General features: G+C 51.7%; 6 protein-coding genes across 6 annotated transcripts; 2 read left to right on the forward strand and 4 right to left on the reverse strand.

Annotated features, from left to right (window-relative positions):
• Positions 1-93: 93 nt before the first annotated feature.
• STEHIDRAFT_142498 (uncharacterized protein) lies at positions 94-3354 on the reverse strand (the record flags this gene model as incomplete). Its single annotated transcript, XM_007309899.1, has 12 exons — positions 94-647; positions 707-930; positions 995-1806; positions 1860-1960; positions 2015-2103; positions 2167-2336; positions 2406-2521; positions 2573-2649; positions 2716-2771; positions 2827-2968; positions 3043-3182; positions 3246-3354. The coding sequence occupies 12 exons, from the start codon at positions 3352-3354 to the stop codon at positions 536-538; spliced, it is 2148 nt and encodes a 715-aa protein (XP_007309961.1). The 3' UTR covers positions 94-535.
• A 2538-nt stretch (positions 3355-5892) lies between these two features.
• STEHIDRAFT_66834 (glycoside hydrolase) lies at positions 5893-9468 on the reverse strand (the record flags this gene model as incomplete). Its single annotated transcript, XM_007309515.1, has 14 exons — positions 5893-6114; positions 6174-6503; positions 6563-6603; positions 6653-7008; positions 7068-7143; positions 7196-7236; positions 7292-7353; positions 7409-7465; positions 7527-7862; positions 7921-8634; positions 8700-8954; positions 9016-9042; positions 9102-9168; positions 9248-9468. The coding sequence occupies 14 exons, from the start codon at positions 9466-9468 to the stop codon at positions 5893-5895; spliced, it is 2805 nt and encodes a 934-aa protein (XP_007309577.1).
• Positions 9469-10292: 824 nt separating this feature from the next.
• Positions 10293-12798, reverse strand: STEHIDRAFT_104774 (glycerol-3-phosphate-acyltransferase; the record flags this gene model as incomplete). The annotated part of the gene is made up of 11 exons (XM_007309900.1): positions 12602-12798; positions 12481-12524; positions 12384-12428; positions 12011-12330; positions 11944-11954; positions 11744-11884; positions 11599-11691; positions 11064-11545; positions 10994-11006; positions 10538-10941; positions 10293-10495 (listed from the first exon to the last, which is right to left on the reverse strand). Exons 1-11 carry the CDS (start codon positions 12733-12735, stop codon positions 10293-10295), a joined length of 1890 nt encoding a protein of 629 aa, XP_007309962.1. The 5' UTR covers positions 12736-12798.
• A 321-nt stretch (positions 12799-13119) lies between these two features.
• On the forward strand, positions 13120-15076 carry STEHIDRAFT_67185 (signal peptidase subunit; the record flags this gene model as incomplete). The annotated part of the gene is made up of 5 exons (XM_007309542.1): positions 13120-13247; positions 13744-13829; positions 13953-14029; positions 14624-14736; positions 14947-15076. The coding sequence occupies 5 exons, from the start codon at positions 13120-13122 to the stop codon at positions 15074-15076; spliced, it is 534 nt and encodes a 177-aa protein (XP_007309604.1).
• Positions 15077-16857: 1781 nt separating this feature from the next.
• STEHIDRAFT_162299 (uncharacterized protein) lies at positions 16858-18377 on the forward strand (the record flags this gene model as incomplete). Its single annotated transcript, XM_007309901.1, has 3 exons — positions 16858-16983; positions 17049-17555; positions 17631-18377. 3 exons carry the CDS (start codon positions 16858-16860, stop codon positions 18375-18377), a joined length of 1380 nt encoding a protein of 459 aa, XP_007309963.1.
• Positions 18378-20032: 1655 nt separating this feature from the next.
• STEHIDRAFT_104782 (uncharacterized protein) lies at positions 20033-26283 on the reverse strand. The gene is made up of 5 exons (XM_007309902.1): positions 26148-26283; positions 24881-26078; positions 24665-24822; positions 22943-24609; positions 20033-22874 (listed from the first exon to the last, which is right to left on the reverse strand). The coding sequence occupies exons 1-5, from the start codon at positions 26253-26255 to the stop codon at positions 20429-20431; spliced, it is 5577 nt and encodes a 1858-aa protein (XP_007309964.1). The 5' UTR covers positions 26256-26283; the 3' UTR covers positions 20033-20428.
• Positions 26284-26442: the final 159 nt, after the last annotated feature.

Here is a 26442-nt window from a genome sequence, read left to right on the forward strand (position 1 = left end):
TTTAAATCTTCCTCGTTTAACAATCGACGTTTCGTTGTCTCTTAGGGCCGTGCGCTCCCTTGATCATTAGGAGTGTCTTAAAGGCATTTAAATGCTTGATAGGATACGATCCGATTACTACGTGAAGTAAGGAACTGTAGAGCAGGGTAAGTATGCGGTAACAGTAACAGTATGCATGGATCGGCAAGAAAGTTCAAGTCAGAGTTGACCAATGAGCAGAAATAGAGCAGGATAACGTAGAAGAAAAGAATCAGAGGACCGAGCCACACAATGAGGGATTATGAGAGACACGGTGCACGTAACGAGCCCGAAAGTTCTGGGTTAAAGGGTGCGCTACCATAAAAGGACGAGAGGGAAGTTACAGAGTGGGACTGATTGAGAAGAGACTTGCAAGAAGTTCTGGTTATAATGCAGGGTGCTCAAAGGCTATGGACACAATCATCGTTCATTATATGAATGGCGGTTCGGGTATGAGGCGGCGGTTCAAAGCCGTGAATCGAGTGGGGAATGGGGGGAAACGAGGTCCATGAAGAGATTATGTGCTGCTCAGGTCTGGAGACATCTTGATTACGACGGAAGATGGTATGATGCGGCGCATCCGCGGGTTGTAAAAATAGTCACCGTCCTTGGGGTCTTGGACGTCATGGCTGGGAAGGAAAATCTTTGTCAGTCATTCTCAGTATACTGGATATTATGCAAGACATACACGTCTTTCACGTGCGCAATTGCATCCTCGAGACTCAACCAGCGGTTAATCTCGTCCGGATGAGCAAGATGGGCCGTGCAGCGAGTACATCCCCATCGGCTCTGTTGGCTCCCAAATGCATATCCTGGTGGCTCTCGTGATTTGACGTCTGATGTGTCCGTTTCGTTGAGAAGTTGCCATCTTGGATCATGATGAGCCTCTGGTGTATCAAGTACGTGGTGTACCTGGACCAGGATGACATTGATCAGCCAAACCGGCAACAAAAATGTGAGGAACTAGCAAGCTCACGCATTTTCTCCAGGACAATGCCGTTCGACCGAATTCCAGACTGGAAAGCGAGGATGCATCCCAATGCCTAATAACTGGACAGGTCATGCAGACAAAGCGCGCATCCTGGCGATCGAGCTCGGTAGGAGTGGTCGTACTGGGGTCCAAGCCTAGCAGTTTGACGAGGGAGGTCACAGTCCGAGAAGCTGGTTCAGAGAACGTAGGCGTGACTACGTCGGCCTTCATCGTATCGAGACATCTGTGAGCGAAGATTTCGGCGGCGAATAAGGGAAGTTTGGAAGAGCCGTAACCCGCACAGTACGAGCCAGGACAGATGAACACCGTTGCGGCTAACGTCAGTGTGTTGGGGACCGGAATAGTGCCTTCGACAGGATTTGATTGCGAAGGCCCGTTTTCGGATGAAGCCGCGATCGTAGAGTCCAAAGCCACAGACGTATTAGACGGCTCCTTTGATTGGGGAGGGCACGAAGTAGACGTTGGAACGCGTAAAGCCACTTCTTCCACGCGTTTCTTCGCCCATGTCATGAGAGTTTCGCTATGTTCCAGGAGAAGACTCTCGATCCGAGCGCGAAATTCTGGAGTGGGTGGGACATCTTCTTCAATGGCGTCGTGGATGATAGGAAGTGAACGTAGATCTGTGAACGTCGGAAAATACGCGAAATCCAAGGGATGCTGAGTCTTAAGCCACCCGACGAGCTCTTGGTTGAGTATCCTCTCGCGTTCGCGCTGACGAGATCGTCGTTCCCGTTCCAGGCGCTCAAGCTTTGCCTTTTCTAGCTCCGGTCTGATGACGAGGAAGACCCGCTGCCATACTGGAATACCTTGATGAGAGACGGGCGATATAAACGTGGGAAGAGTAACTCACCCTTGTCCGTTAAGGGCTTATCCGTGCTCACATCCCGATGGGTCATCAGCCTTGACATATCCAACTTGGTGAAACCGTGTGGTATGATGCGCTCCACAATGCTACAGAGCTAAGAATGAGGACAAGATCCATGGTCATAAGAAAGGATGACTTGCTCATCGAGCCGCTTGCTCCTCTTTTCTTGGCGCTCGGAGACCTTCACATTGTTTACCTTAGTGAACCAAGTCGAGGCAGCTAGTGCGTGCTGTACGGGCAGTAGTTAGGACCCTTTCATGCACCTCGAGAACAGATCGATCGTTCCACTTACACTTTCCCTAGCCTCTAGCCTCTTCTCCATATCTGCTTTGAATTCTGCAAGATCCTTTTCGGTACTTCCGCCCGAGAGCATAGCCTTGCACTTAGCGAGCAGATGTCTGACATCTTCGGCCCACCAATAGTATATTCCCCAAGAGCGACGACCTTTTATCTTCGGACCATCTAAAGCCAAAATAATGAAGGAATCGACGTAAGCGCGGACCAAAATCTTCAATCGGGAGCAGGCCTGACCCCGAGTGCTAGGTAGGAGAGGAAGAAGCTCCTTCAGCATGGGAATGACGCTCCCGGATATGTCAAACCGGTCGCAAAAAGTAGGACTATGGAAAACCATGAAGTTCTTGACGCAACTAGGTTTCGCAAGTGAGTGTGGCCCACACCTAATTTGAGCAAAAACATACTTGAGTTCGAGACAGTGGTTGCATGCCCGGACTCGCAACATGAAATTGATTTTTGTGACAGGTTTAGCTCCGCAGCACTAGATAAAACATGATATATACGGTCAGTATATGCATGGTAGGCTGACGATGAAAAAAGGGCATACATGACAATACGAGCCGCCAAATAATAGGTTCGCCCATTCAGGCTCGTCCATATCATCTAGATCATCTTAGACTTCAGTCAGTTCAGAGGACAGACGCAGAGCAGCGCTCACCAGGGCATGGTGGTAAATCAGGAACATTAACAAAGGCGCTCTTCCACAGGAAAGCTGAAGAGCGGGCGATGAGGACGGAGCGAAATGATTTCGATACGCGAGACAATGATACTAGATCGCCGGGTGCCAAATGTCCGAAGATCTTGAAAGAGAAGAAAAGGTATCCGTCCCGTGTCAAAACGAAGATTGTGCCACCAGGAACGCAAACGGGCTGACTTCAAATAATATGTCTAGCGCGAGATTTGGCAATTCGCTCAATCTGCCCTGCTTCCTCCGAGACAGTCCTTGATGCTTGTCGTTGTCTTTCGTATTAGACCCCTTCTTCGTTCGTTTGATAGGCTTCCGCACTGGCTCCTCTGGAATATGAAGAATTGGATGAAGCAGTAGTCGGAGAATGCTGGGGTTGGGGTGCCACTCACCATGTTCAGAAACATCGCCTTCTTCGACATAATCAGACTGAGCATCTTCATGTGTTACGTGCTTCGGGGGTTTGGGAAGGTGCCCCGTCGTGCTACGCGTTGCGCGCATACTGAGTAGGTGGTGGTTTGAGGAGAAGGAATGGCGGCGTCGGAGTTCGAAATCTGTCGCAATGACCTCCGCAGTTCACACGGTCCTACGGACTCTTCCGCTTTGGGTAAAATGCGGCTCGTGCAGAAACCCGGCTTGTATCATCCACGTATCAATGTGACGTGGAGACGGAAAAGCGCTGTATCAACCGTGTATCCTTGCACTACGAGGACAGAAGGTGAACATGATCCGAGCTTGTTACATGGGACCAAGTTGCTGTTACTCATATGACTTTTCCGTACTCGATGCCAATATCTCTGGAACACTGGCCATTTAGGCCGTGTTACTCAACATGTTGGCCGTGTAACAGCCTGAGGCAAATGAAAACAGCAGTAAACGAATCCTCGATACAAGCCTGATCAATGTGGGACATCAGGGGAGATGATACCTCGAGTTTAACGCAGTGTATCTCCTTTCCAGTGGACACAACGACAAAGTGGCGGCGCCTCCGCCCCTTCTCTTCTCTTCTCCTGCCAATGCACAGTACAATTCACCTCTCGCAGCGAGCTTATGAAAGTGCGCGCAGCCTTACTTTTTCCTTTTTTTGTAGAATGGGACGGCGACTCTTGCTGTTGCATCTTCGTTCGATCCGATGAATTATGCAACACAGACATAGCACGTATACGTAGAAACGTCCGGGACTTCACACCAAAGGTCTAGCAAACATTACTCAAACAACCTGAGGCATAACGGCCGTGCCATCATATTCACACATACGCCGACACCATTCTATCACCACACTACATCAGCCCTTCTCACAGCTCCGAATCTCTGGAGCAGAAAAACAATCCAAAGTCAGAGAATTTGGGTCGAAGGCCTTCGAATTCAGAGCACAGTCACAAGCAACTCACCTACCTCCTACATCTTGACAGATGGTATTCACACCAAAATGTAGTCCTCACTGGCCATGAACCTGTGAATGCCGCAGTACTAGGCAAAAGGAGCATGCATCGAGATCGGACCTACAGCCTTGGCTAATCAGATGTGGCACGGACTTACCCCTCCATCACAGTTCAAGGAGCAGCATTCCGCGTGGTTGTAGCACTTGCGACCACGGGACGCGCACGCATTGACATCGATGTCAGGCCTCTCCACGGTGCAGTAGAGCGCAGTGGCCTGAACCAAGGGCAAGAGCGACCCGAGAGCAAAAAGTATGTAGTTGAGACGCATTGTATAAACAGTGTGGACTCGGAGTTTGCTGTGATTGTTTATGAAGACGGATAAAGAGAGATATTGCAGATGAGTTTCTACCTAGATGTCCTCCAACCAGTAGTTATATAGCTTGTTGAGTGTGACATACTGCTTGCAACGACTACGTCAGGAAGCGAGAATGGAGTCTCTCCCCACCGGCTTGCTTTGCATCGAATGGAGGTACGCATCTTCTTGGTGCGATTCATTCACAGTGCCGAAGTCTTTATGACCATACCACTCTGTACAATCATAGTGCTACAAAGACTGAGCGTCCCCCAGATGTGCATGTACATCCAGCCAGCACTCGCCACGAATTGAGACTTACAGATCCTGAATACAAAAATACTGCAAAGACAGTGCAAGCGAATAGGATCGAGCCCGCACCCTCTGTATCTCATAATATTCCTGTGTAGAAAGCCCTGAACATATATACGCGTACTCAGAGTACAGTATCACATGAAACAGACCTGAGGTCCGAGAGTCTTTGTATGGTTCTCGACTCGGAGGCTCTTGGAGGGTATGCGGTGATGTCTTGCTACGGAGATGATGCTACGTGTGACACTTAGAAACATAGAGGGCGAGGGTGAAGGGGCCACACCTCCACGGTGTGTCGCCCAAGCCCCTGGGGATTCGAGGCGAGCTGCTCGGAGGGGGTGGGACAACTCCCTGTTGACTCCCTGCGATGCAGTGGTTAAATCAGGTTGGACTTTGGTCACGCTTCCTAAATAAAAAATAAAAGATACGATACGTTTGACTTCAAGTTGTGAGGAATTGATTCAGACAGGGATGTGAAGGGTGGAAAAACAAAACTCAGGACCGAGGTGATGCGAAGGGGCCCTCGAACGCCGCCAGCCTCGCCACCGTCAATAAGGGTCCCTCCGGGATCCTGTGGATCATTTTTTGCCGGTACACATCTACTGTTGGACGCTTGATCGATACAAGTCCGATTTGGGACAGACAGAGTTCTAAATATTGCCAAAAGATTTATGCAAAATGCTATTTGTATATTGGGTTTTTCTTATCTCGCAAGACTACACCAAAATCCTAACGTCGATGATCACAGTCGCGACGAACATGTGATGTATGTCTCGTCCAGCTTCATAAATCTCCATCGCTTATCAACTTTGTGTGCGGCCGAGTCTTGGTCGTTGGCTGGTCGGCTACAGGTGGGTATTATTGTAAAGTGACCGGACAACGAAGTCATCAGGCGTCGGATCTTGTTGCGTCGTGAGCTCAGTGTTCAAAAGGAAGGAAACTTGTACCGCAAAGCATACTACGACATCAGTGAGGAAGCAGACGCGGAAAATCTCAGTACTGACCGGTTCGATTCATTCCAGGAACAAGATAGAACCCGTTTGCCGCCAAACCGGTGGCAGGATCCACGAAAAAGCCCACCGTTCCGCTTGGGTGATCTATCCACGTCCAAGGCGCCACGGCCTGTGACGAAAGAGTAAAGGTAAGGTTTCCGATGTGTGTCATTCTGATCTGAGGATCAGGAAGGTTGACAGCCGCCAGAGACGTCGGTGTGAACTGCCAAGTAATTTTCTGTCAGAGAAATAGCAAAGAAGGTAGGATAAGATGTTACGAACAAATTGCTCATTCGTGACCGTACTATTGCCAACTTGGGCTGTCACATTGAGATGCATCCACACATCGGCTACGCTCGTGTTGGAGGGCAAGATATCCGTGAGTCCCTGCGCATTGAATAGAACGGAGTTATTCAAGGAGGGCGCCGTAAAGTTGGTTGTTGTGCTGTCTAGAGCATTGCCCAACCAGTCATACCACGTCCAGGATGCAGACCCGGAGACCTCTTCCCAGCGATCCGATGTTACCAAGATCTCGAGGGACTCGTTGGTGGGCGTCCAGAATGGATTGATAACGATGGGTTGGTAGATGCTGGCGAGCCTGTAATTCAAGACCTAAAGTGTTGGGTAGATGGTCGTCAGAGAGTGAACCGTTGATGGGAAAGACTTCGTACCTTCCATCTCCCCGAGTACTCGATGCTGGACCAGCTGACACCTGTCGTGCAGTTTAGTGGATGTAAATGCTGACAATAATCGGTCCACACCTTGCCATATGTCATTCAGTTGCCAAACGAGTGCCCCGAGATTATTCTCTCCCAGTCCAGCGCCACGACGATACCAAGCAATTTGCGACTCCATCGTCATGGCCTGGAAAATTTGGGTACTCCAGCACCACTGTGCAAACGTTTGGTTTGAATTTTCTGTATCTGGAGTAGGTAGCCATAACTCGACACCACTTGTCATTTGAAACTGTCCTTGTGGCGCATTGGGATTCGGCCATGAGAGGTTGCCTGCTGGTGGATGGTGGTCCCGCGATGCAACGACGGTCCCATTGAATGTGAAGTCATCTGGAGAGAGGAGAACCTCCTCCCAGCTGTAGAAGGATGGCATGGAGTGGAATCTGGGTGGAGATAACATTAGTTCGCCGATTATGAATCGCTGCACGAATTATGACTGTACCCGAATTCATTGACGAATCTTGACACAGGGAAAGTGCTGTAATTGAACGCTTGCGAGGCATCGTAGACGTAACGTTCTAAAGCTAACATGTCAGAGCCATCCACCGAGTAATATTAGTGGTCCCTGACCGCTATTGCCATATATCTCGCCCGGTGTACCGTTTGCGAATCTGCCATGGCTCTCGTGTTAGATATGCTACGAAGAACCTATGTCAGAAGACGGACCTGAGAACGAGGGGGTCCAAACTGAGGACGCCGTGGGTAGTCGAGCAATCTGTGTACGGTACCTACGTTGGAAAACATTAGACGCATCTCAAGGACGGTCCAGGTGCGAGGACCTACCGAATTCGTTTCCGAGTACGCTATGTCATGTAGGAAATCTTGGAAAAGAGCGACATACTGTGCACAATGGGGGACATGAGAGAGTTGTCAGGGCCATTGGAAGCAGTGAAAGAGTTACCTCATCCAAGTAATGAGTGCCGTTCGTAAGCAGAGCACTAGTGTTCACCCCTTGAACAATCCCCTCAATCTCATTTCCTCCGGCCCACTGTGCATTACTAGCGTGCTTGTTGATTCTTCTGACGTTCTGTCGAACTTCGACATCGACTGAGTCCAGGAACCAGTCGTTCAGTCCATAGAGCGCGTCCGAAAATATAAACTCGGACCAAGCGAGGATCCCGAGTTCGTCGGTCACAGCATAGAACGAGTAGGTATCGACGGAGTGTGGCGGATAGTTCGGGGTTATCGCCGCATTGGTACTAGAGGGTTGGTAGACGCCTCCTCCCCATACCCGTAGCTATATAGAGGTTATTTTGTTATGAGATACTCACCGATTGAGGTTGCGGGCCACCTACCATATTTTGACCGCTCGCCACCGCGCTCTCTAAGACCCACCGCACTTGCTCGTCTGTGATTCTCGCGTAGAAGGGGTCGAACGGTATTATATTCGTCCCCAATGCATAAAATGCCTGTCCATTGATCTCGAAGTGCCATTCATCCCCCGGTGTTATCCCACGTGTGGCGACCTCCAAGTCCGGATATCTCGTTTGCTTCAATACGATGGTTCTGAATCCGACTGGAGTGTTCATAGAGATCTTCTCTAGCCCGTCGACAGCGAGGTCCATGGTGAGCGTCAGATTGTACAGCTTCGGCGAGCCGAGATTGTGAGGATACCATCGCTCCACCAAGTCATCATCGACAGTCCAGTTCGCGATCAACCAGGTCGGCGTGAGGGTCGTGCCAGAACTAGAGCTGAGAGCAGGTATGCTGTCGAGAATGATCGGATCAGATGTCAAGTTGAGCTCCGCAATGGAGAGTGTGAGTGTAGGTGACGGGATGCCAATGGCAGAGTGCACCGCAAGACTGATGTTGAGATTCCAAGGAGCGCTCTGATCCGGATCGTTGCCGGTTACATCCTCGAAACCTTGCTTGAAGACGTCGATAGAGGATTCCGAGATTAGCAGTGGCGTGGGGCTCGACGTGCTGTCCGACGTGGAATTGTTGACGGCGCCCGAGAGTGTGATGAAGTAGGCTGGCTTGTGTACTCCCACTGGGACGAAAGCGGGGCCCTAGACAAGATGATCAGAAAACTGAGACGACAAGCCGGGAGAAATCCTCAATGCCATTCACTCACCCAATCCCATCCAAAGTCAGATTGAACTTTACGAATCCAATTTCGGGCATCCGGGTATTCAAAGTCGGACAGAGTGTTGAATAAAACCTCGGTATCGTTCCTTGCTGTCACATTAAGACCGTAGTGCCAGGCGGACTCGAATGCAATAGTGAGATTGGTGTTGTTTTGTGTGGGAGAGACCAATGCATCAGAAACGTCGAATACATATGTCTGAAACTGGTTGGCAACCCATGCGACTGGTCTTCCGGCGATCGACTGGGATGGAGGGGCAACTTCAAAATCTATCACAGGGTCACCGCAAATCAGAGAGCCTCACAATGTTCGCAACGGTGTCGATCCCGTACTGTATGATAGACTATATCAGGCATAGCACCCAGGGTTGAAATGGTGAAATGTACTCACAAAGACTAGCAACGTTCTCTCTGACGAGGATTGAGCAGGAGAAGCGAGGAAGGGCGAGATATCCGCGCTATAAGTCCAGTTGTCATCGACAATCCATCTCTGAGTAAAATCTACCCGAGTCTCGTGTTATAATCACTAGTTCGGACAGAAGCACGCAAAGCTTACCGTTAATTCCTAGAAGCGGTTCTGTGATGATATCCGCCGACATGAGGTCAAGGTGAACCTGCGAAGGAAGCGACCCCGGGACTACAATGGAACCATTTTCGTTGCTCAATGACCACGATAGGTCCGAAAGGCTGAACACATCAGCACAAACCAGCGAAGGGAGAAACGCAGCGGCCAGTAAGACTGAGAACGGTGTTCTCATGATCTCAGCGTGAGCGAAGCAGGAAGTAGTTGGGGATCGAAGGTCTGGTCTCACCTGGCGATGCGTCATTTATATACTCATAGTCGGCCCGCCAACAGGTGCTCGAAGATTCACAAGTTTCTCCGCCCATCAAGAAGCGTTCGAATAACGTATAACAGACGGTCACATATGGGCACCCATCTTCTGCACCGCTTGCACTGTCAAACACCTTCGGTGAGCGTACACCTTCCATTTGCATCCAGAATACCTGGCGAATGCCTTTCGCAGAAGACCTGTGCTGTCCATGCCAGCCTAAAAAATGATTGGAACGTGTCCCGCAATGTATGACTAAACAGCGTTCGTACTCTCCGCTTAACAAACGGACCGAGCAGTGAGCATGTTCAGACCGTGTAGGGCAAAGAAGTGGTCACTCGGTGGGAAGCTATTCTTGAAGAGTACAATGGGGTCTGTCAGGAGACCAACATCCATGACGGTCGATCGACACCGGTCTCATGATCGCAGTGTAATCCAACGTTCATGACGCATGTAAGTAACTGAAATGGTTCGAAGACGAGATAACTACCTACGCGACATTTTGAAAGCGCGTCATAGGGCGCTCGTATGACTTGACGAAGCAACAGCGCTAGCAGCACAAACAGATGCCCTATGCTATAACAAGCCTGGGATGGGGTCTATCAAAAATATGAGCAGGATAGAAATTATAGATTCCAGTCGTATATTAGGGATCCAACGTTACCGCATAGTAACATAAGCAAAAACCGACAAGCCTATTCACCACACCCTACACCATTGAACCAGAAGCCTCTGAGATAGACAGAAAATACTCATTTCCCCGAGAAGAAGACCGATTCTTCACTGTCATCCTGATCAGCAGGCGACATTTCGCCATCCGTACGATATGCTGCCCAGTCACCCTCGATGGAATGGTGCAGCTCCCCAATCTTCGCGCCTCGTTTCCTCAAAAACGCGACCACCTCTTTTGAGTATCTCCAACCCGTTTCCGTTTCGACCGAATCGCCGCTCACCGCTCCATTCGTCCCTTCGCTCTGCTTAATTTCATCAACGCCACCGCCATAGAGCTTAGCCATGTGCACCGACGCGTTGACTCTCCTCTCTGATGGGCCATGCTCCAGCTGTTCAAGCAGGCTCGACAACGCGGTGGAGGCTTCTGCTCTCGCCCTCAATACATGTTTCATGACCCTACCCGTTCGCGGACGGCGTTTGCGGCGCATCGAGGGAGTGACTGGTGGCTCTGCGGGTGCGCCAGTGGCCATCGTTCCGTGTGCGTGCGCTGAGGCTGTTGTGTTGGAAGCGTTGGTAGGACTTGAGCTTCTTGATGTGTTAGAGAGCCAGGCGTTGGGTGGTGGAATTGGCGTTGTCGTATATTGGGCGAGAGTGTGTAGTGGATATTCCCAGCTCTTGGGTGCCCAGACGCCGATCAAGACTCGCCACGCGGCAACAAGCCGTTTAACACTATGCGGATCTGGTCAGTCTGAGAGCATCGGAAAGAAATAGAGTGACTGACTGCTCATAGTTATCTGGAGGCGGTGATAATCAGTTTCATGCTCATATTTCACACACCAATCAGAACTCACTGTTGACGAGTTTCGTATGATATATGGCGGTTAGTGAAACTAAGGCGCCACTAAGAACCGCGCCGAAAGGTGTGTACCAAAACAAGGCCCAAATGAAGAAGAATGCTGCAGGATACATCATGGCGAGCAAGAGAAGGCCGAATATGACCTTGTTCTGTGCTTGTGTTTCTTCCTCATCCTCAACGAGACGAGCGCCAACTCGGGCCATAAAGTATGCCGGCATGTGGATGGCGAGAGGAAAGATGAAGAAAGGTAGTCGAACCAGGCATGCAAGACTATCTTTGATGAGGATGAGTAGAGTGAGCAAGCGGCTGGGAATTGGAACGGGACGACTTGGGTCGAGCGATGCGGGGAGGGGTAAGGATGAGAGGACTGAATTCGTCAGCTGGGCGGATTGGAGAAGTGAGTAATATTCAAGAAGGTGTCGCTTGATGGAATTGAAGTTAGGCGTAATGTTGGGAGTCGAAAACAGGTCAACGAGCCTAATGGGACTATTAACGATATTGACAGGGACATGACAGTAACACATACGTACGTTTGTGATATAGCCACGAATTCGTTGCGATTGATCTTGGTGTCGTCTTCCCATAGGAGATCACGGGCCATTCTTGCAGCATATAGAGTATCCCTGATTCCGCGGTTAGGAAAGCTAGAGACTTGGCACAGACAGACTTATTCACCAGTCAGGTGCATTGATAGTGAGCTCTACAAGTCGCGCCTCGATGGTCTTGGTGAGTCGTTTGACAGCCGCCCTAGGCGCACCCTCGTCCGAAGAGAGAAATTGCTCAATGTATGGATCCATAGAAATGGGTGGCCCAAACCTATAAGACAAAACATCAATAAGGAGGTAGCCCGGATAAGGGTTATCGAGGGGCCATACTCCAGAATGACCTATAAATACAGAATCAGAACGAGTATAGCGGTTTAGGCTCCGCAATATAACGCACATAGCTCCGATACTTGGATTTGTTGGTGTAGACTATCGCAGATGGTACGATGACCAGGGGAGCCTGCGTAGCTCGCGAAGGGTTCTCATGGGCCCACTTCGTATACTCGAGTGCTGCCCATGAAGCACCATCTTTGACTTGCATGATGCGAGGCTCGGTATAGCTCGTGCCTTCAGGAAAGAGAGCCACGACCGATCCATGAGAAAGGGCCTCGATGGTTCCTTGGAACAGACCCCGGCGGTCCTTGTTCTTGCGATCGACAGGAATGTTACCCGAGCTGATCAGGATTTGACGGACTATAAAGTTCTTGAAGAGACTAGCTGTACGAGCAGTTCTCAGGTACGTGTAGCGATACTCAGAAGCCAGCACTTGCCTTTGCTCCAGTAATGTAGGATACGACGGTTCGGGAATGCGGATGCTGCGAGAGATTTAGTCCTCGGTAACACTAAGGAGACGAATGTGGAGCTCACAAAGAATAGCAGGGTCCAACATCATGTTATGGTGTGTTGCCGTCCTGCGTGTATGTCAGATTGTGGCGCGCATTGCTTGAAGCACTACCAGGTCACCCATGGCGCTGAACAGTGCACGCACAAAATGGTGGGTCCTTTAAATGGTACATTTTCTCCTCCAATGACGCGGACCTCGGTGAAAAACGAGGTGACAGCAAACTTGGCAATCTGGACTAGGACACGATGAAGTAGATACAGGTTCTTCTGGTCGTCCATGGCGCGAGTGGTATAGATATCCGAGCTTTCTGTGCGGAGTCAGTTGTAGGGGATAAGTGGTGGAGAATGATAGGGTAGAGTCGCCGTCGGGCACAGGCAGCTGCCTGCAATGTGCAGTGTGTAGAGCCAAGGAACGGAACTGGGTGAGTATGTCATGTTTGTGGGCAGCTCGCGTGCTGTGGGGGGTGAGAGAGTCTTTCCTGATTAGGCCACGCGTCGAGCGCGACGTGTGTGCTGTATGTGAGACGTGGCGCCTTGCTCATCTCTGTCATTGCTACTCACGCAACTCAACGCAATTCGCCTCGTCAAAAGCTCAGATCATTGGACTATTCGACAGAGCTAACTTTCAACTACACTGTTCTCTCATCCTGACGATTGGCCATAATGCATAGTGTCTATGCCAGGTTCAACAATATCAGTGCCACGCTTTCCACTTGCATGATGGTCCTACTCGGTGCCATCGCTTGTACATCCCTACTATTCAGTGCGGATCCGAAAGGAGACATCACTGCGTCCGTAAAAGTGTGCGTTCAATTTATTACGCTTTTCTCGCTTTCCCCTTTGTATAGTACAGATCATCTCGCCACTCGAAGTAGAGTCTATTTCTCGGTCAACAATTGTTCTCGGGACAACAGGAGAAACCGTGCTCGTGCCATTGATTCATAAACCACGAAAATGTCCACTGCGGTATTCTTTTTGGGTTGCTGCTAACACGGAACACAATCCGACCGTAGGTGCGTGTGGCACCATGCATTCGTGCTTGTGGCAATGATATGTCACTACTGGTGTTGCACCTCGAACACAGTGCAATATGTCCTTGGTCCTGTTACACGAGTACTCTTCTGTGTCATCTCACCCTGGCTGTAACATACCCCAGGCCGTCTTTTCCTTCTTGAGTATGCCGAGGATCAGTGTACTGGTATACGAGCAGGATGTCTGTAGTAACGCTGACGGACCAATTTCCGATGTTCTTTTATCGTCCGTTGCTCATAACCCTCTCTTCCCCAGATTGAGTGGTGAAAGCCGACCACGACGATATGGCGCCTCCGGTCGGCGGCAAGAGTTTGCCTTCGTAAACTTCAATGTCACAGCGGGTACGTCAACCAATTTCCACCGCCGCACTTCCGTTACTCTGGGAGCCAACCTATAGCCTCATATCATGCTTCATAGCATTCTTTCATGATTTTGGCAGTTGAACTTATTGTACTCATTAACAGACCTTACGCCACTCTTCAACTGGAACACAAAACAACTTTTCCTCTATCTTGGCGCCGAATATACCAATGCTCAAGGGGTATGTAATCATCTTTTTACCCTCTTGGCTGTCGGGACCCCCAGAATCTACCTGCATGAATTTGTCGAACGCCCGAGGGATTTCTTTCCCATTGTCGAGCTGCGAATGCGCAATTTTGCGGTTTCATCTCATGATCTGGTGATGGCGATGAGAAATATTGCGACGCTTGTGAGAGCACGGCGCACACGGACACTCTTCTGTTACTGTCCAGACTTGTTGCGTCTCCCGAGAATCACGCGTTTGTCATTCCCCGCCTACGATCCAGGCCACTCGGGTGGCCAGGCTTTGAGATGTCGTCGGACCAGGTCGGGCCTCGTATGGTACATTTCGAGTTCTAGCGGCGTCCGGCCTTCTTGAGGACTTATGCTCTCCTTTGTTCGCTCCTCGGACATGGTCTATTTGTCTTGTGTTGATGGTCTTATTGGAGGCTAGCGTGTGTATTCCATGTCATCGTTCTTGAGCGCATTACTTATTCCATCTCCTTTCAGCTACTGCAGTACTTCCTCTTATACTTTTTACCTTGTACACGCTAGAAGCCCACGAACGTTCCCAAAGACCCGTGGTTACTGATTATAACCCTATTTATGCCTCTAGGTCCAAAACGAAGTGGTCATCTGGGATAGAATCGTCCGGCGAAAGGAGGATGCGATGGTCAACGTCGAGGGCAAGAACAGCTATGCTTTCCGGGAACTTTCGACAAAATTCCAGTGCGTTCACCTTCTCTTCGGTTTGCTGTCTTAGTCGTTCCTGTTCCCTCTTTGGCGCGTCCAAACCCTATTTTCCCCGATCCAAACCTATTCCACCTGCCTCATCGGGAACAGGCCTTATCTTCCTACTGCTTGTTACGGTTGCCTATCCCGCCGATATCGCTGACTCTTCTCATCACCCGCTCCTTCCCGTGCGGTCAATGTTTATAGGGACATCTCTCCCGCGCACTATACCCTCAAATACAACGTCATGCCATGGGTTGGAGTCCTCACCTACGGCGAGGCAGCGCGCACGACAGAGCCCATACCTTTCCCTAACGCAAAGGATCGCGTCTCGTAACTGCCTTTCTGTCTCGGCACGAGGGCGTGGATGGGTGGTGGGCCGTTCAAGCAAGGGTTGGTTTCTAACCATCGAGGTTACTTATCGGGTTACTGTGCGGGTAGCGAAGCAAATTACTCGGATCAACGACCGTCAAACCGCGCCAGTGTACTGTAGTGACGGATCCTCCATAATATTTATAACTGATGGTCTATCTGATTGGGTTATTAGACGAGTGAGCTCTTGCAGGCACTGAATATATCAGGTCTTGTGTGAACGATGAGTGTCTTGTTCTGTAATGCTGTTACCCTTTATCGCCTTCGCTTATTGTGTCGTTGTTTTTTTGGCTCCTGCAAGTAAACCTTCTTTCTGTGCTATATGTGTTCGGGTTTCAGTGACATGCATGCACGAGTTGTCACTGATTTTAGCACGCTGTTTCGAGCAGGATAGAGTCCATGTATAGTCCACGGTTCACGGACCGGCGCACGTAAGTGTCAAGGCTCTTGAGGGTGTACGCATGTTGCGACTGGTGTATCAGCTAGGCCATTTTCGTGTTAAGGATGTAAGAATGCCTACAGGTGCCTACAAGTCTAGAGGAAGCTTAAGTAGGCTGCCTGAGGCTGTCCGTTGGCCGCATCTTAGCTCTATACCCAAGCGAAGAAGCTCGATTTTGTCCGAAGAGTCTAATATTCAACTTCATTATTCCGCCATGTGGTTTCCCCAGTGGACCTTGTACGATAATGGACGGATAATGGATAAGTAACTCGATATCTTTCACAAAGCCTGTTCTGGAATTGACCGCGACGGAAGTACTCTGGCCTCCGTTGAATGCCACGATTCTGATGCCGTCCGATTCCGCTGAGAGGACTGCTCAAGTGCAACTCAATATGTAATAAGCACTATGACGCTGCGACTGGCTTCATCAGTCGCCACAAGGTCACCACCTTAATGATACCAATCCAAATGGAAACAACCACACCGCTTCTGGATCTTGAGTTCTTGGGAGTTTGAACCATCGATGCATCGATCCCCAGAGAGGTGGTCCGGGAAGCTGTCACGGTCCTCCTGTCGTTCAGAACAAAGCTGAGATGGTTGACAGAGATTCAGTGGGCGGCACGACCCGGACACATCATTCAAGCCAAGCATAGAAACAGCCGGGCGTTGGCAGGCCAGACTTGGGACCCAATTTCACAAAATCTGAGGGTGTTTGCAGGGCCGATGTTTCGGTCGTGCCCTGCGACGAATTCGCTAGAGTGCGCCCAAACTACGTGTCGTCGGACGGGAAAAACTGTTCCGAGCGCATCACGCATCAAGCGGTGCGCGAAATGGTACTTGCAAATAATTGGAAAGAGAGGGGAAGAACCAGCAGGTACGCGAAGCGGTGACGGAAAAGGCAGCGAGATTGCTTGAAGGGGAAGCCTGTGGCGCAGGGGTGAAATGGATCAGGGCTGAGGGAATAGCCTGGATAAATGGTGGTGCTGGATTATTTGGTGTACATAGAGCAGGAAGGGCTACGCGTAGGAGTGGATAAATCGTGGGAGAGAATGGAGTACGTGGGCAGGAAGTAGGCAGGAAGGAGGGACGGAAGAAGCTGCGAGCTGCGATAAGCGTTGTGTGGGCATCAGGTGCTGTAAGAATGCAAATTCGCTAGCGTGGCTCGAGACGACGCCTCAAGCTTAATTCTGAATTGGAACTTCGGACCCAATGAGCTACGGGGCCTGTTCGAATGTGCTAAACCATTCACGAGCTGGTACAAATGCTCGTCCTTCCTCCACACGCGCGCCTCTCCTCTCCGCCGCATCATGTCCTACCACCCGCACGCCTTTTGGCCCTCCTCTGTCAACCACGACGACGACGTGCCAGACTATGAGATTTACGACCCTGCTCGGTCTGTCACCGTAGTCAAGCATTCCGACGAGTACCAGACGGTACGTACATCTATGCCACAGTACTCTGCCGTACACGGTCTGCAGCTCAACGTGTCTCACAACAGACGGAGTCTGGTTGTGCGCTTGCGGGCTCAACCACGTATCTGCGTGATCACCGGGAACTAACAGGACTCAACCTAACGTACCCCGAACCTCACTCGTATCCTATCGCATCCCCAACCGACTCGTACAATTACTATCCAATGTCCTACGCTGCCCCGCTCGAAAGCCCCTCGCAGGATTATTCCAGCGAGAGCATGCAGGTGTACGACCCGGAGGCTGGCACCTACGTGCAATATGCCTCCGTCCCCGCCGACTATGTCGGGCCCGACTACTCGGCGCAGCCAGACCACCTAGCGGCGCCAGTCGACTCCAGTGTCCAGTACGGTTATGTCTACGCAGATCATCTTCCTGCTGCCGACACCATGCTCCCCTCCCTATCACCTGGTCGCCCAATTCCCACCTCCAGCTTCTCCACCCTCGACCATCCAAGTCACCGTGTGGCCAACCAGGTAGAAAGCGGGCACGACCGCGCTCAACAGGTTGACCAAGGCCAGCCCGTCGCCCACGAGGTAATTGCTCACTTTCCCCTGCTTCGGCCACGTTACAGGTGACTCTTCTGACGCGCTGCGGGTTCTCATTTTAAGGAGTCGGAAGCCATCCCCGAATCGGTGTCCACGGCCGCTTCTGCCTATAGTCCGGATAGCGAACAATGCACGCATATGCAGCCGCAGGAACAGCCCGTACCGCCACATCACCCAACCCACCACGTTCCTTCTCCCGAAGACAGTCGATCCCCACCATCTTCGTATTACAACGTATCCCCGCACTACCATGTTCCTTCTGCGTCGTACCAACCCCCCTCCTCATCTGCGCCGACATTGCACCTGAACACGGACGTTCAGCGGCCTTCACCACCGCCGATCATGGACCACTTACCTTACGCGTACCAAGTCAGGTCCGCCGCTCAGGCCACTCACCATGATACCACGCACGCCGCCGTGAAAATGGAGCCCGTAGAACCTCATCTTTCGCACAGCCTCTATAGCATGCCCTCACCGGCCACGACATCGACAACAGCGACCCCCGACAACCAGATCTATACGCACGTAGCCATGCTCCCTCGCGCTCCTGGTGCGCTTCACGCCGAGGGAGGCTCACGCTCGACATTCCGTATGTCCGACTTTACCATCCCCGAGTCTCCTTCAACATACACCCCTCGATTCGTCGACCCCGAGACGCAGCTGTCAACATATGGAGGCGGTCAGTCAGCGGCATTCGCTATCGATCTGACCGGTTCTGTCACATGCGACGACGGTCACGGATGCGGGACAACGCCCACGAAGAGGAAGAAGGTAATGGCCTATCTGTCAGTCTTTCGCACACTGTACTAAAATACAACCCCATCTAGGAACCATTCCTGGCATGCTTTTTCTGCCGAGGCAGGAAAATAGCCTGTGGACCCGCTGTGCCGGGCAGCACTGATAAAACATGCAAGTGAGTCACCGTCATCTAATTTTGAGCTCACCTCCCCCTGTTCTCTACTGTGCGAATCAGTCTATATCCCCGTAAGAATCGTCGAACGTGTGCATGGGTGCAGTGACACCCGCCCGCGTAGATGGGGCGTCTGCGGGTGGGTAGGAAGTGGAGAGGTGGAAACCTTCGTCATGGTCTTTTATACCGTCTCAAATATGCTGAACGATTTATTTGTCGGCATCATGGGGCTGTCGTGTTCCTGTTCGTGCGACGGGTACATTGAAACACTCTCTGTTCTGTCAGCTCTGTCCTCTCATGCTATCCGTCACCGGCATCGGATACATCTTCTTTCGAAAGGTCTCAACACCTGCTTTTCCCATCATCATCTGCCTCATTATTTTCCCCTATGAGCTTCGCACTGACTTCCTCCTCCCCGCGTTTATCCAGCCAATGCGCTCGTCGCAATATCAAGTGCGAGTACCCGCTGAAATCCCGGCGTGGGCAGCGTAGTCGACACCCTCGTCCTGAGAAGGAAAAGGAGCGGGAAGACCAAGTTCTGACGCGGCGTCTTGCGCCCGAGGTTCCGATACCATCTTCGTCCTCTTCGGTGACGCTTTCCACTTCGTACTCTGCTTGAGCATATGGATATTGTTCGCTGTCGTTCTTGTTCCTTCTTGCTTTCTCACCTGGGACTTTCATCGTCGTTCTGTTCCATGTCCTCTGTTTGTTCCATGACCTTTAATGACCCACCCCTCCGCCCACATTGTTTCGATGCCGGCTCCCCTACATCATCATCCTCGCATTGTAATATCCTTTCTTTCACACGTATATATTATTTACTTCGACCTTCTTGCTCTTCCGTGTACGCTCGCAACAGTGCGGTCGCCGTTGACTTGATTTCCCCCCCTAAAAAGCCTTCTTACTTATCCTAGTCACTGTTTGTTGTCATGTCGCTCTCGCATAGTTCGTTGTACATAGATTAGCCCTGTTGTCTGTCTGTCTATTCATCGTGCATGTTCGTTGGTTCTCGGTCACCGATTTATACGAAGCGAGCATCCACTTCATCGCGCCTCCCAGTCTCCAGTGTGCCATTCTCATGAAAGATGTACTCTCGTCCATGTCGTACCAGTGCGCTGTAGATGCACGGCCGTGTCATACGCTGTATATAATTGTTTCCCCTCATCGCGGCCGTCAATCGCCGTTTCGCTTTCCAAGTTGTACATACTTACCGCACCCTGAATCAAATCGGATCCTTCTTGCAGAATCCACACATCTTCCACGTTCGAATCACGTTTTCGAACGTGCATCCTCCCTGTTCTAGCGTCGCGCTTGCTTCAAATTTCAAGCTGCCATACGCGATGGCTTCGATGATGGGTATGAAAGGGAGGATCTCGAAGTTAGTTCAGTTCGATCCCTGCATCTTATGGAACCATCATTGTCGGTTTGTTTCCGAAGTCCTTCAAAGGTTTGGCAAGATGAACCGCAGCGGCGATGCTGTCTCGGAAGCACGCTGTACTTTCTTGGACGGCGTACGAAAAGAAGAGAGCCTTCATCTAAACATATATTGCGAGTGATACAGTACATTGTCCTAAAACACATCTCTTTACACATACATAACAGCTGCGAGGACTGCCGCCTGGCGCTGAGTGGGCCCCAACATATAAAGTAGAACAAGGAGAGAAAAGTCAGTCCAGAGGGTTACACGTACGATACGGGATATATGACGGTCGGATGGCGCGCGATGGTTAGTGGGAGATCGGTAAGGATAGATGACGAAAGGATTCGTGGAGCGAAAGGAGTGTTGTAGATGCAAACGACAGGAAAACGGACACGAGAAGCATAATGGAATAAATATAAGCCCAAAAGAAATATCAACAAACCCTGGAAAAATATATCGGGAAGAGGAGGGTAGAGCGTCAAGTGTCAAACGAGAAAAACACGTCCGAAGGTGAAAGGACAGGGAGAAAAATTAGAATTCCAGAAGCCCCAAAATCTCTTGCAGTCTGACTGCGTCCAGTGGCTTTCCTCTCCGCTTCTTCAACGCATCTGATATCGCCACAATCTCTGGGGTAGAGAATATCGAGGAGTTTGCCAACGACGTCGTAGAGAGCTCAAGCCTGATCATCAAAAATTCCAGGATGGACAGCACTTCCGCCTGGGAAGGCTTATCGGGTATCGCAGGTGTCAACAACGCAGGGTCGGCACATAAGAGCTGTGGAGTGTCCGCGGCGGCTTCGAGTTGTGTTGAACAGCTGCCGTCAGACTTCTCCAGTGGAGCCTGGCCCTTTACTCGTATATCTGCTGCTGGAAGAAGTGGCGGAGGGGGTGGTGGTGGTGGCATCTGCTGTGCGTTGCTCCCTTTCCTAGGAGGAAGGGGACGGAAAATGCGCCCAATAGTGAGCGCCTCGAGACGAAGACAAACCATGGAGAGTTCCTTCAGCTGATCCACACTACACTCTATGGACTCGAGGCCACCTTCCGCCTCATTCTCCCGTGGAACATCATCTGAAGCATCCCCATCCAGGACCCTCCGCCCAGCGAGTGCACGAGGATATACGAGAGATAGCATCTCGGGTACTTCGAGTCCCTTGAGCTTCTTTTCGCCAATAGGTTCCACAATGATGTCAAGCCGGCGGATGGCCTCTACGATATGAAGGGGTTGGTATACCGAGTAGTCCGTGTCGGGTCCCGTCTCGAGTACGCGTGCTTGAATTTCGCGAACGACGTCAGCGCTGAGCATGATCTGGCCTCCGGCGGCACAACCACAGACTCTGGCGGCACGATTGACCATGGGCCCCAAATAGTCCATGCGCTTAGTGATAGCGTCAGGCTCGCATACGGGAGCACCACAATGGATGCCCATCCGAAGGGAAAGCCCCTTAGCGATGATCCTACCCTCTTTGTCGCGAATCTCGCGCCCGTCTTCGCACTCGAGGAGTTCCTTCGGCCACGCCTCGTGAAGAAGCTGCAGCTGAACGTTCAAAGCCCACAGAATGGCAGACGACACGTTCTGGAACGCGACCATGAACGCATCGCCTTCCGTCTTGACCTCGTATCCACCACAGAACCGCAACTGCCTCCGCAAGAGGAAGTGATGTAACCGCATGGCCGTCGGCATCGCACCGTTCGTCTCCCAGAGATGCGTCGAATTTCGAATATCTGTGAACACGAGCGCAAGGTTGCCCACAGGGGGTGGCACTTCTTCGTCCAAACGAGCGATATTCCTGTCTCCGATATGCTCGTCCTTCCGTTTCCTCCTCGCCAGGGCGTACGTATCGGAGTCAACAAGAGACTCAACGGTCGCCTGTCTGTCGCGGTTGTGGAAGAGTGAGGCGGTGGAAATAACCATGATCATCGTACTTCCCTCGGCACCATAACTGATCGCGAAGTCCCTGAGTTTCTGTGAAGCAATCATAGGGTCCGCTCTCTCCGACCTCGCGATATCGACCGCCGTCTGGTAAGATACGAAGTCCCATAGGCCGCTATTCCCGATGATTACGAACTCATCCTGCTCCGACAGTTCGTATTGCCTGATGCTAGGTCGGGCGTTGACAACGGGTAAGAGATGGAAGAAACCAAAAGACCTAGAGATGTCGACCTCGTCGTTGACCAGGCCCTTCGGCGAGACCCAACCCTCTGCCGAGCGGATCCTCGAGATTTCCGTCCTGTCGAACGGGTCGTGCTTCTCCGACACCAGTTCTGCCGTCCCGCGCCTGGACACGACGGCGAGACAGTTCCCAGCGTTCGCGACATAGAGTGTCTTCCCTTGGATGTACAGCACGATGCCGGAAGCGCCGAGATTCGTTGCCTCGGACATACTGAAGAGCTTGGACGACTTTCGGCTCGCCTGAGACATTTTCCGCTGCAGATTTCCGCTCGCCGAGAACAAAGAATCGTGCGTGAGCCTGTTCAGCTTCAAGAACGTCCGTCTCAACGCATCCTGGACCGTCTCTCCCTTATCCTTCTGCAACCCAGACAGGCACTCCTGAAAGATGCCCACGAAGTTATCGTGCAGGTACTTGGAGATCAGGTTATTGTGCGGTGTAGACTGCGCCCTGCCGAACATGGCGAAAATAGCCTCGTCCTTCCTGTTCTGAAATATGGGCTGGACGAGATCGAACATGGAAACAAAATCTTTGTTCCCCAGATTGTCCGCGATACCATAGGCCATGCCATTGACTTCGGATAGCGAAGTACGGACACGACGGTCCTCGTTATCGTCGGGAATATTGGGAGCGAAGGTTGTGGTGACGTCCATGAGACCGAGCACGCGGAGTTGCGAGAGATGGTCGAATGCGGCGAGGTCGATGGTGACCCTGCTCTCTGCAGGCTGACCCTTGCGTGCCTGGTCGGGCTTGATCTCGAGACGCTTGTTTCCAGACAAGTTAAGGTATCGCAAGTTGGTGTTGAAGTTCCTGCATTGACCAGGCGTCCAAGTCAGACAATCGTGGCATACGTAGGAAATCGACGGGGGAAAACTGACCAGTTCCAATCAAACTCCCAGTTGTTGATGTTGTACTTCAACGCGTTGCTGCCCACATCCAACACCGCCAAGCTCGGGATCTTTCCCAGTTCATGCGGCAACGTCTGCAGCCTGTTCCCGTTCAGAAACAGCACCTGCAGCCTCGTCATCCTATGAAGACCCTCCGTCGGTAGACTCGAGATCTTGTTCCCGCTCAGATACAGCTCCTCTAACTGCGTCATATCCTTGAAGAACGTACTCGGCATCTCCTGGATGTCGTTGAACGACAAGTTCAGGACACGGAGTTCCCGCAAGATGGTCAGGAAGGGCAGACTGTCGTCCGCGAGATGATTCTCGCCGAGGTAGAGCTGTTCGAGAGAGTGGGCGAGTGCTGGTAGGGTGCGAGAAGGTGTCGATGGCGCAGGTGGAGAAGAACTGGTACCGATGGTACTAGCGGACGAAAGCTTACGTTCAGAGCCGGCAATAGGGAACGTGCTCGATGTAGGTTCGGGAACGGTGAGTGTTGAAGATGCTGTCGGAGGGGGAGGAAGTGTAGCAGTGGCGATTGGAGGGTGCCACGTTGCGATGAGGTTGGAAGTCATGTTAATACGCGTGAGGGAGGCACAATTCCACAGGGTAGCCGGAATTTCGGTAAGGTTATTGTTATGTACGTCCAGACGCTCAAGCTTCTGCAACTTCCCGATGGTGGAAGGAAGAGCATCGAGCTTGTTATCTGAACATGAAAATGAGACCAGGCGGGAGAGTTCGCCTAACGAGTCAGGAATGAACCGGAATTCGTTGTAGTCAAGATTGAGCTCCAGCAGAGAGGTCAAATATGCGAGCGCAAGATCATCAAGCGAGGACAGCTTCGCGTGTGAGATGTTGAGTGAAGTCAGATTGTGTGGTATCTGCCCAATAGGTCCTGGAACCAGAATGATGTGCGTGATATCGTTGTGGGAGACGTCGATCTCTTTCACGCAAGGGCCTGAAGACAGATCGAGAGCATGGACCGAATTGTGGTTCACGAGCAGAACCTCCAACTCCGGCAGCATCTCCACGATCGTCACGTCCGTGATGGCGTTCCTCCTGCAGTCCAAAACCCGCAAGTTGGAGAGTCGACTGCACCCTTCCGGAAACCTCGACACCCTATTCCCGACCATGATAAGTTTCTCGAGATCTTGCATATCCGAGATCGCCTCTGGAAGCTCCGAGATCATGTTGAACGAGATGTCGAGCTCGACGAGGTGGGTCATCTGGCACAAAAGCTCTGGAAACTCTCGGAACTTGTTGTTTGAGATATTGAGGTGTTTCAGAGAACGTAGGCGAGGGAGGTACCATGGAAGCTTCTCCATCCTGTTGTTCTGTGCGATGAGGCTCGTTAGTCCCGGTATTCGTTCAAGTCCGGCGTCGAGATCACCGATCCGATTACATGAAAGGTCCAGCTTGAGGAGACTGGTACAGTGTCGTACGCTTTGCGGGACTTTCTTGATTGACATGTTGGAAAGGCGGAGTTCTTCGAGCGATGTACACGATTGTACGAAGTCGAGCGGGATTTCGAGCATGGGATTTCGGGAGAGATTGAGGGATATGATCCCTTCGGCGTGGCTGTAGAGAGGTACGGGAATCGTCCTCAGACTCTTATTCGTCAAATCGACGTGATCGTAGTCGACGAATTCCAGGTCGTCCTCCTGTATTGAAAGGTCATGGAAAACTCAGGAGAAACGAGAAGAGATTGGCACTGACGGAAGGACCGAGCGCATACGACTTATAAAGAAACTTGAGAAGGAAGCTCAGATCTTCGCCTCCAAGCTTTTCAAGACCGTCGGCGGCTTCGTAACCAGCCTGCTCAAGCCGCCTTCGAACGATGTCAGCGGGTCGCTCTGTCGCCGCCAACATTCGTTCTGTATGATGTCCAAGATTCAGAGGCGCTCGACGTTATTAATCGGTCTTGACACGTACCTCGCCCTCGCTCTTTGAGATAAAGTTTGTGAATCTCATGACGCTTCTCCCCAGGCTTGGGTTCTTCCGACAAGCCCAGTACCTGTTGGTCGAGATGTGGCGTGAGCTCCGCCACAGTGACTGGAAGTTCGAGGCATAGTTCGTGAAAGGTGTTGCCTGGGCAGTGAACACGTATCGTCCAAAGCGTCTTTGTCGTGGGGGTTGCTGGTTTAACAGCTATGGTCTGAGTCCGCCTCTTAATACGCTTGTCCTTCTTGGCGGAAGCTTCGGGTGACGCAGCGGGCTTTGACGCGGGGCTCTCTTCAGAACTCGAGTACTCCGGTTCCTGCTGGCCTTCGACAGGATCAACGGCCCAACTGTCGGGGGCGTTCCAAGCAGTGGGGTCTTCTTCGGAGGGACCTTCGGCGGTGATATTGAGCACGGGATTAAGCACGGGAGGAGTGACAGCTGGAGCTATGAGCGGTAGTGGCGGGAGGGATTTAGGCGATATATTCCGCTCTCTTGGGTTTAGTCTATGCGGCGGAGACTGGGCACGAAACGGGTTAGTGAAGAGCTCGATAGGCTCATGTGCATTCGACTTGACCGGAGGCAATGTCCTGACACGGGTGTCAGGTAGAGGAGAGTGATCTACTTCGAGAGATGTAGGAGCTGGTGGACTACCGCCGGTTGCCTGCTGGAGAGCATGGGGGTGCACGATGCCATCCATCACATTAAGATCAAGGTCAAAGGACTCTGTCGTGGGAAGTGAGCTTGTGGGCGAGGTCTTGGTATGCTTCCGCCTGTGTTTACCAGCCGGCTTGGACCACTTGGACGGGGAAGTCGAGCTAAGTGGGTGGAAGGAGTCTTGGTCGATATAGGAAGGCAACGAGGGAGGAGAAGAGGTTGATGCGCCAGGAGGCTGTGGGTCGTCCGCATCGAGTCGTGGCTTGCTCTTTGAGCGGCGGAGCATGGAAAAAAGGTTCTTGGACGACTTTGGTTTGCGGAGAACATTGCGCGAAGAGGATGCGTGCTCGTTGTTATACGAATTGGGCGGCGTGAGGGAGTCCGCACGGGAGGACCAGGTGTCGGCGATGGAATGTGAGTCGTTTGTGTTCCTGGAGCCGTGGCGAGGGCTAGTGGAGAAAGACGCCTGCGAATTCTTCTGGGAGATTGGATATTTGGACGACAGAGACGGTCTTGTCGGGGTGGGCGTCGTCGACTGAGGGGAAAGAAAGGGGGAATGAGGATGGGACTGGGAGTGCGGGGAGAACAAGGGGGATGTACTGACCGCGCCCGGGCGTTCGTCGACCCAGACGGTGCGGTCTGGGACCTGGACATCGGACTTGCCGTTGTCTACGGGGAAGAAGTAGGGTCTGTTGGCGGCGTCGACGGCCATCGCAGCGAGCTCGGGGCGCGGATACGACAGTGGCCAAGTTGAAGGTAGAGGAGGACAACAGCCCGTCCTTCACTCCCGTTTGGGCTCCGGCACAGCGGCCATCTTCCGTCGGCCCGGCCCGCTCTCTGCCCTCTGCGCTGAGCTCTAGAACGGACGATCACTTCAAACGCACCAGCAACGATTAACG

This window comes from Stereum hirsutum (genome assembly GCF_000264905.1).
Source record: "Stereum hirsutum FP-91666 SS1 unplaced genomic scaffold STEHIscaffold_18, whole genome shotgun sequence".
Classification (NCBI taxonomy): domain Eukaryota; kingdom Fungi; phylum Basidiomycota; class Agaricomycetes; order Russulales; family Stereaceae; genus Stereum; species Stereum hirsutum.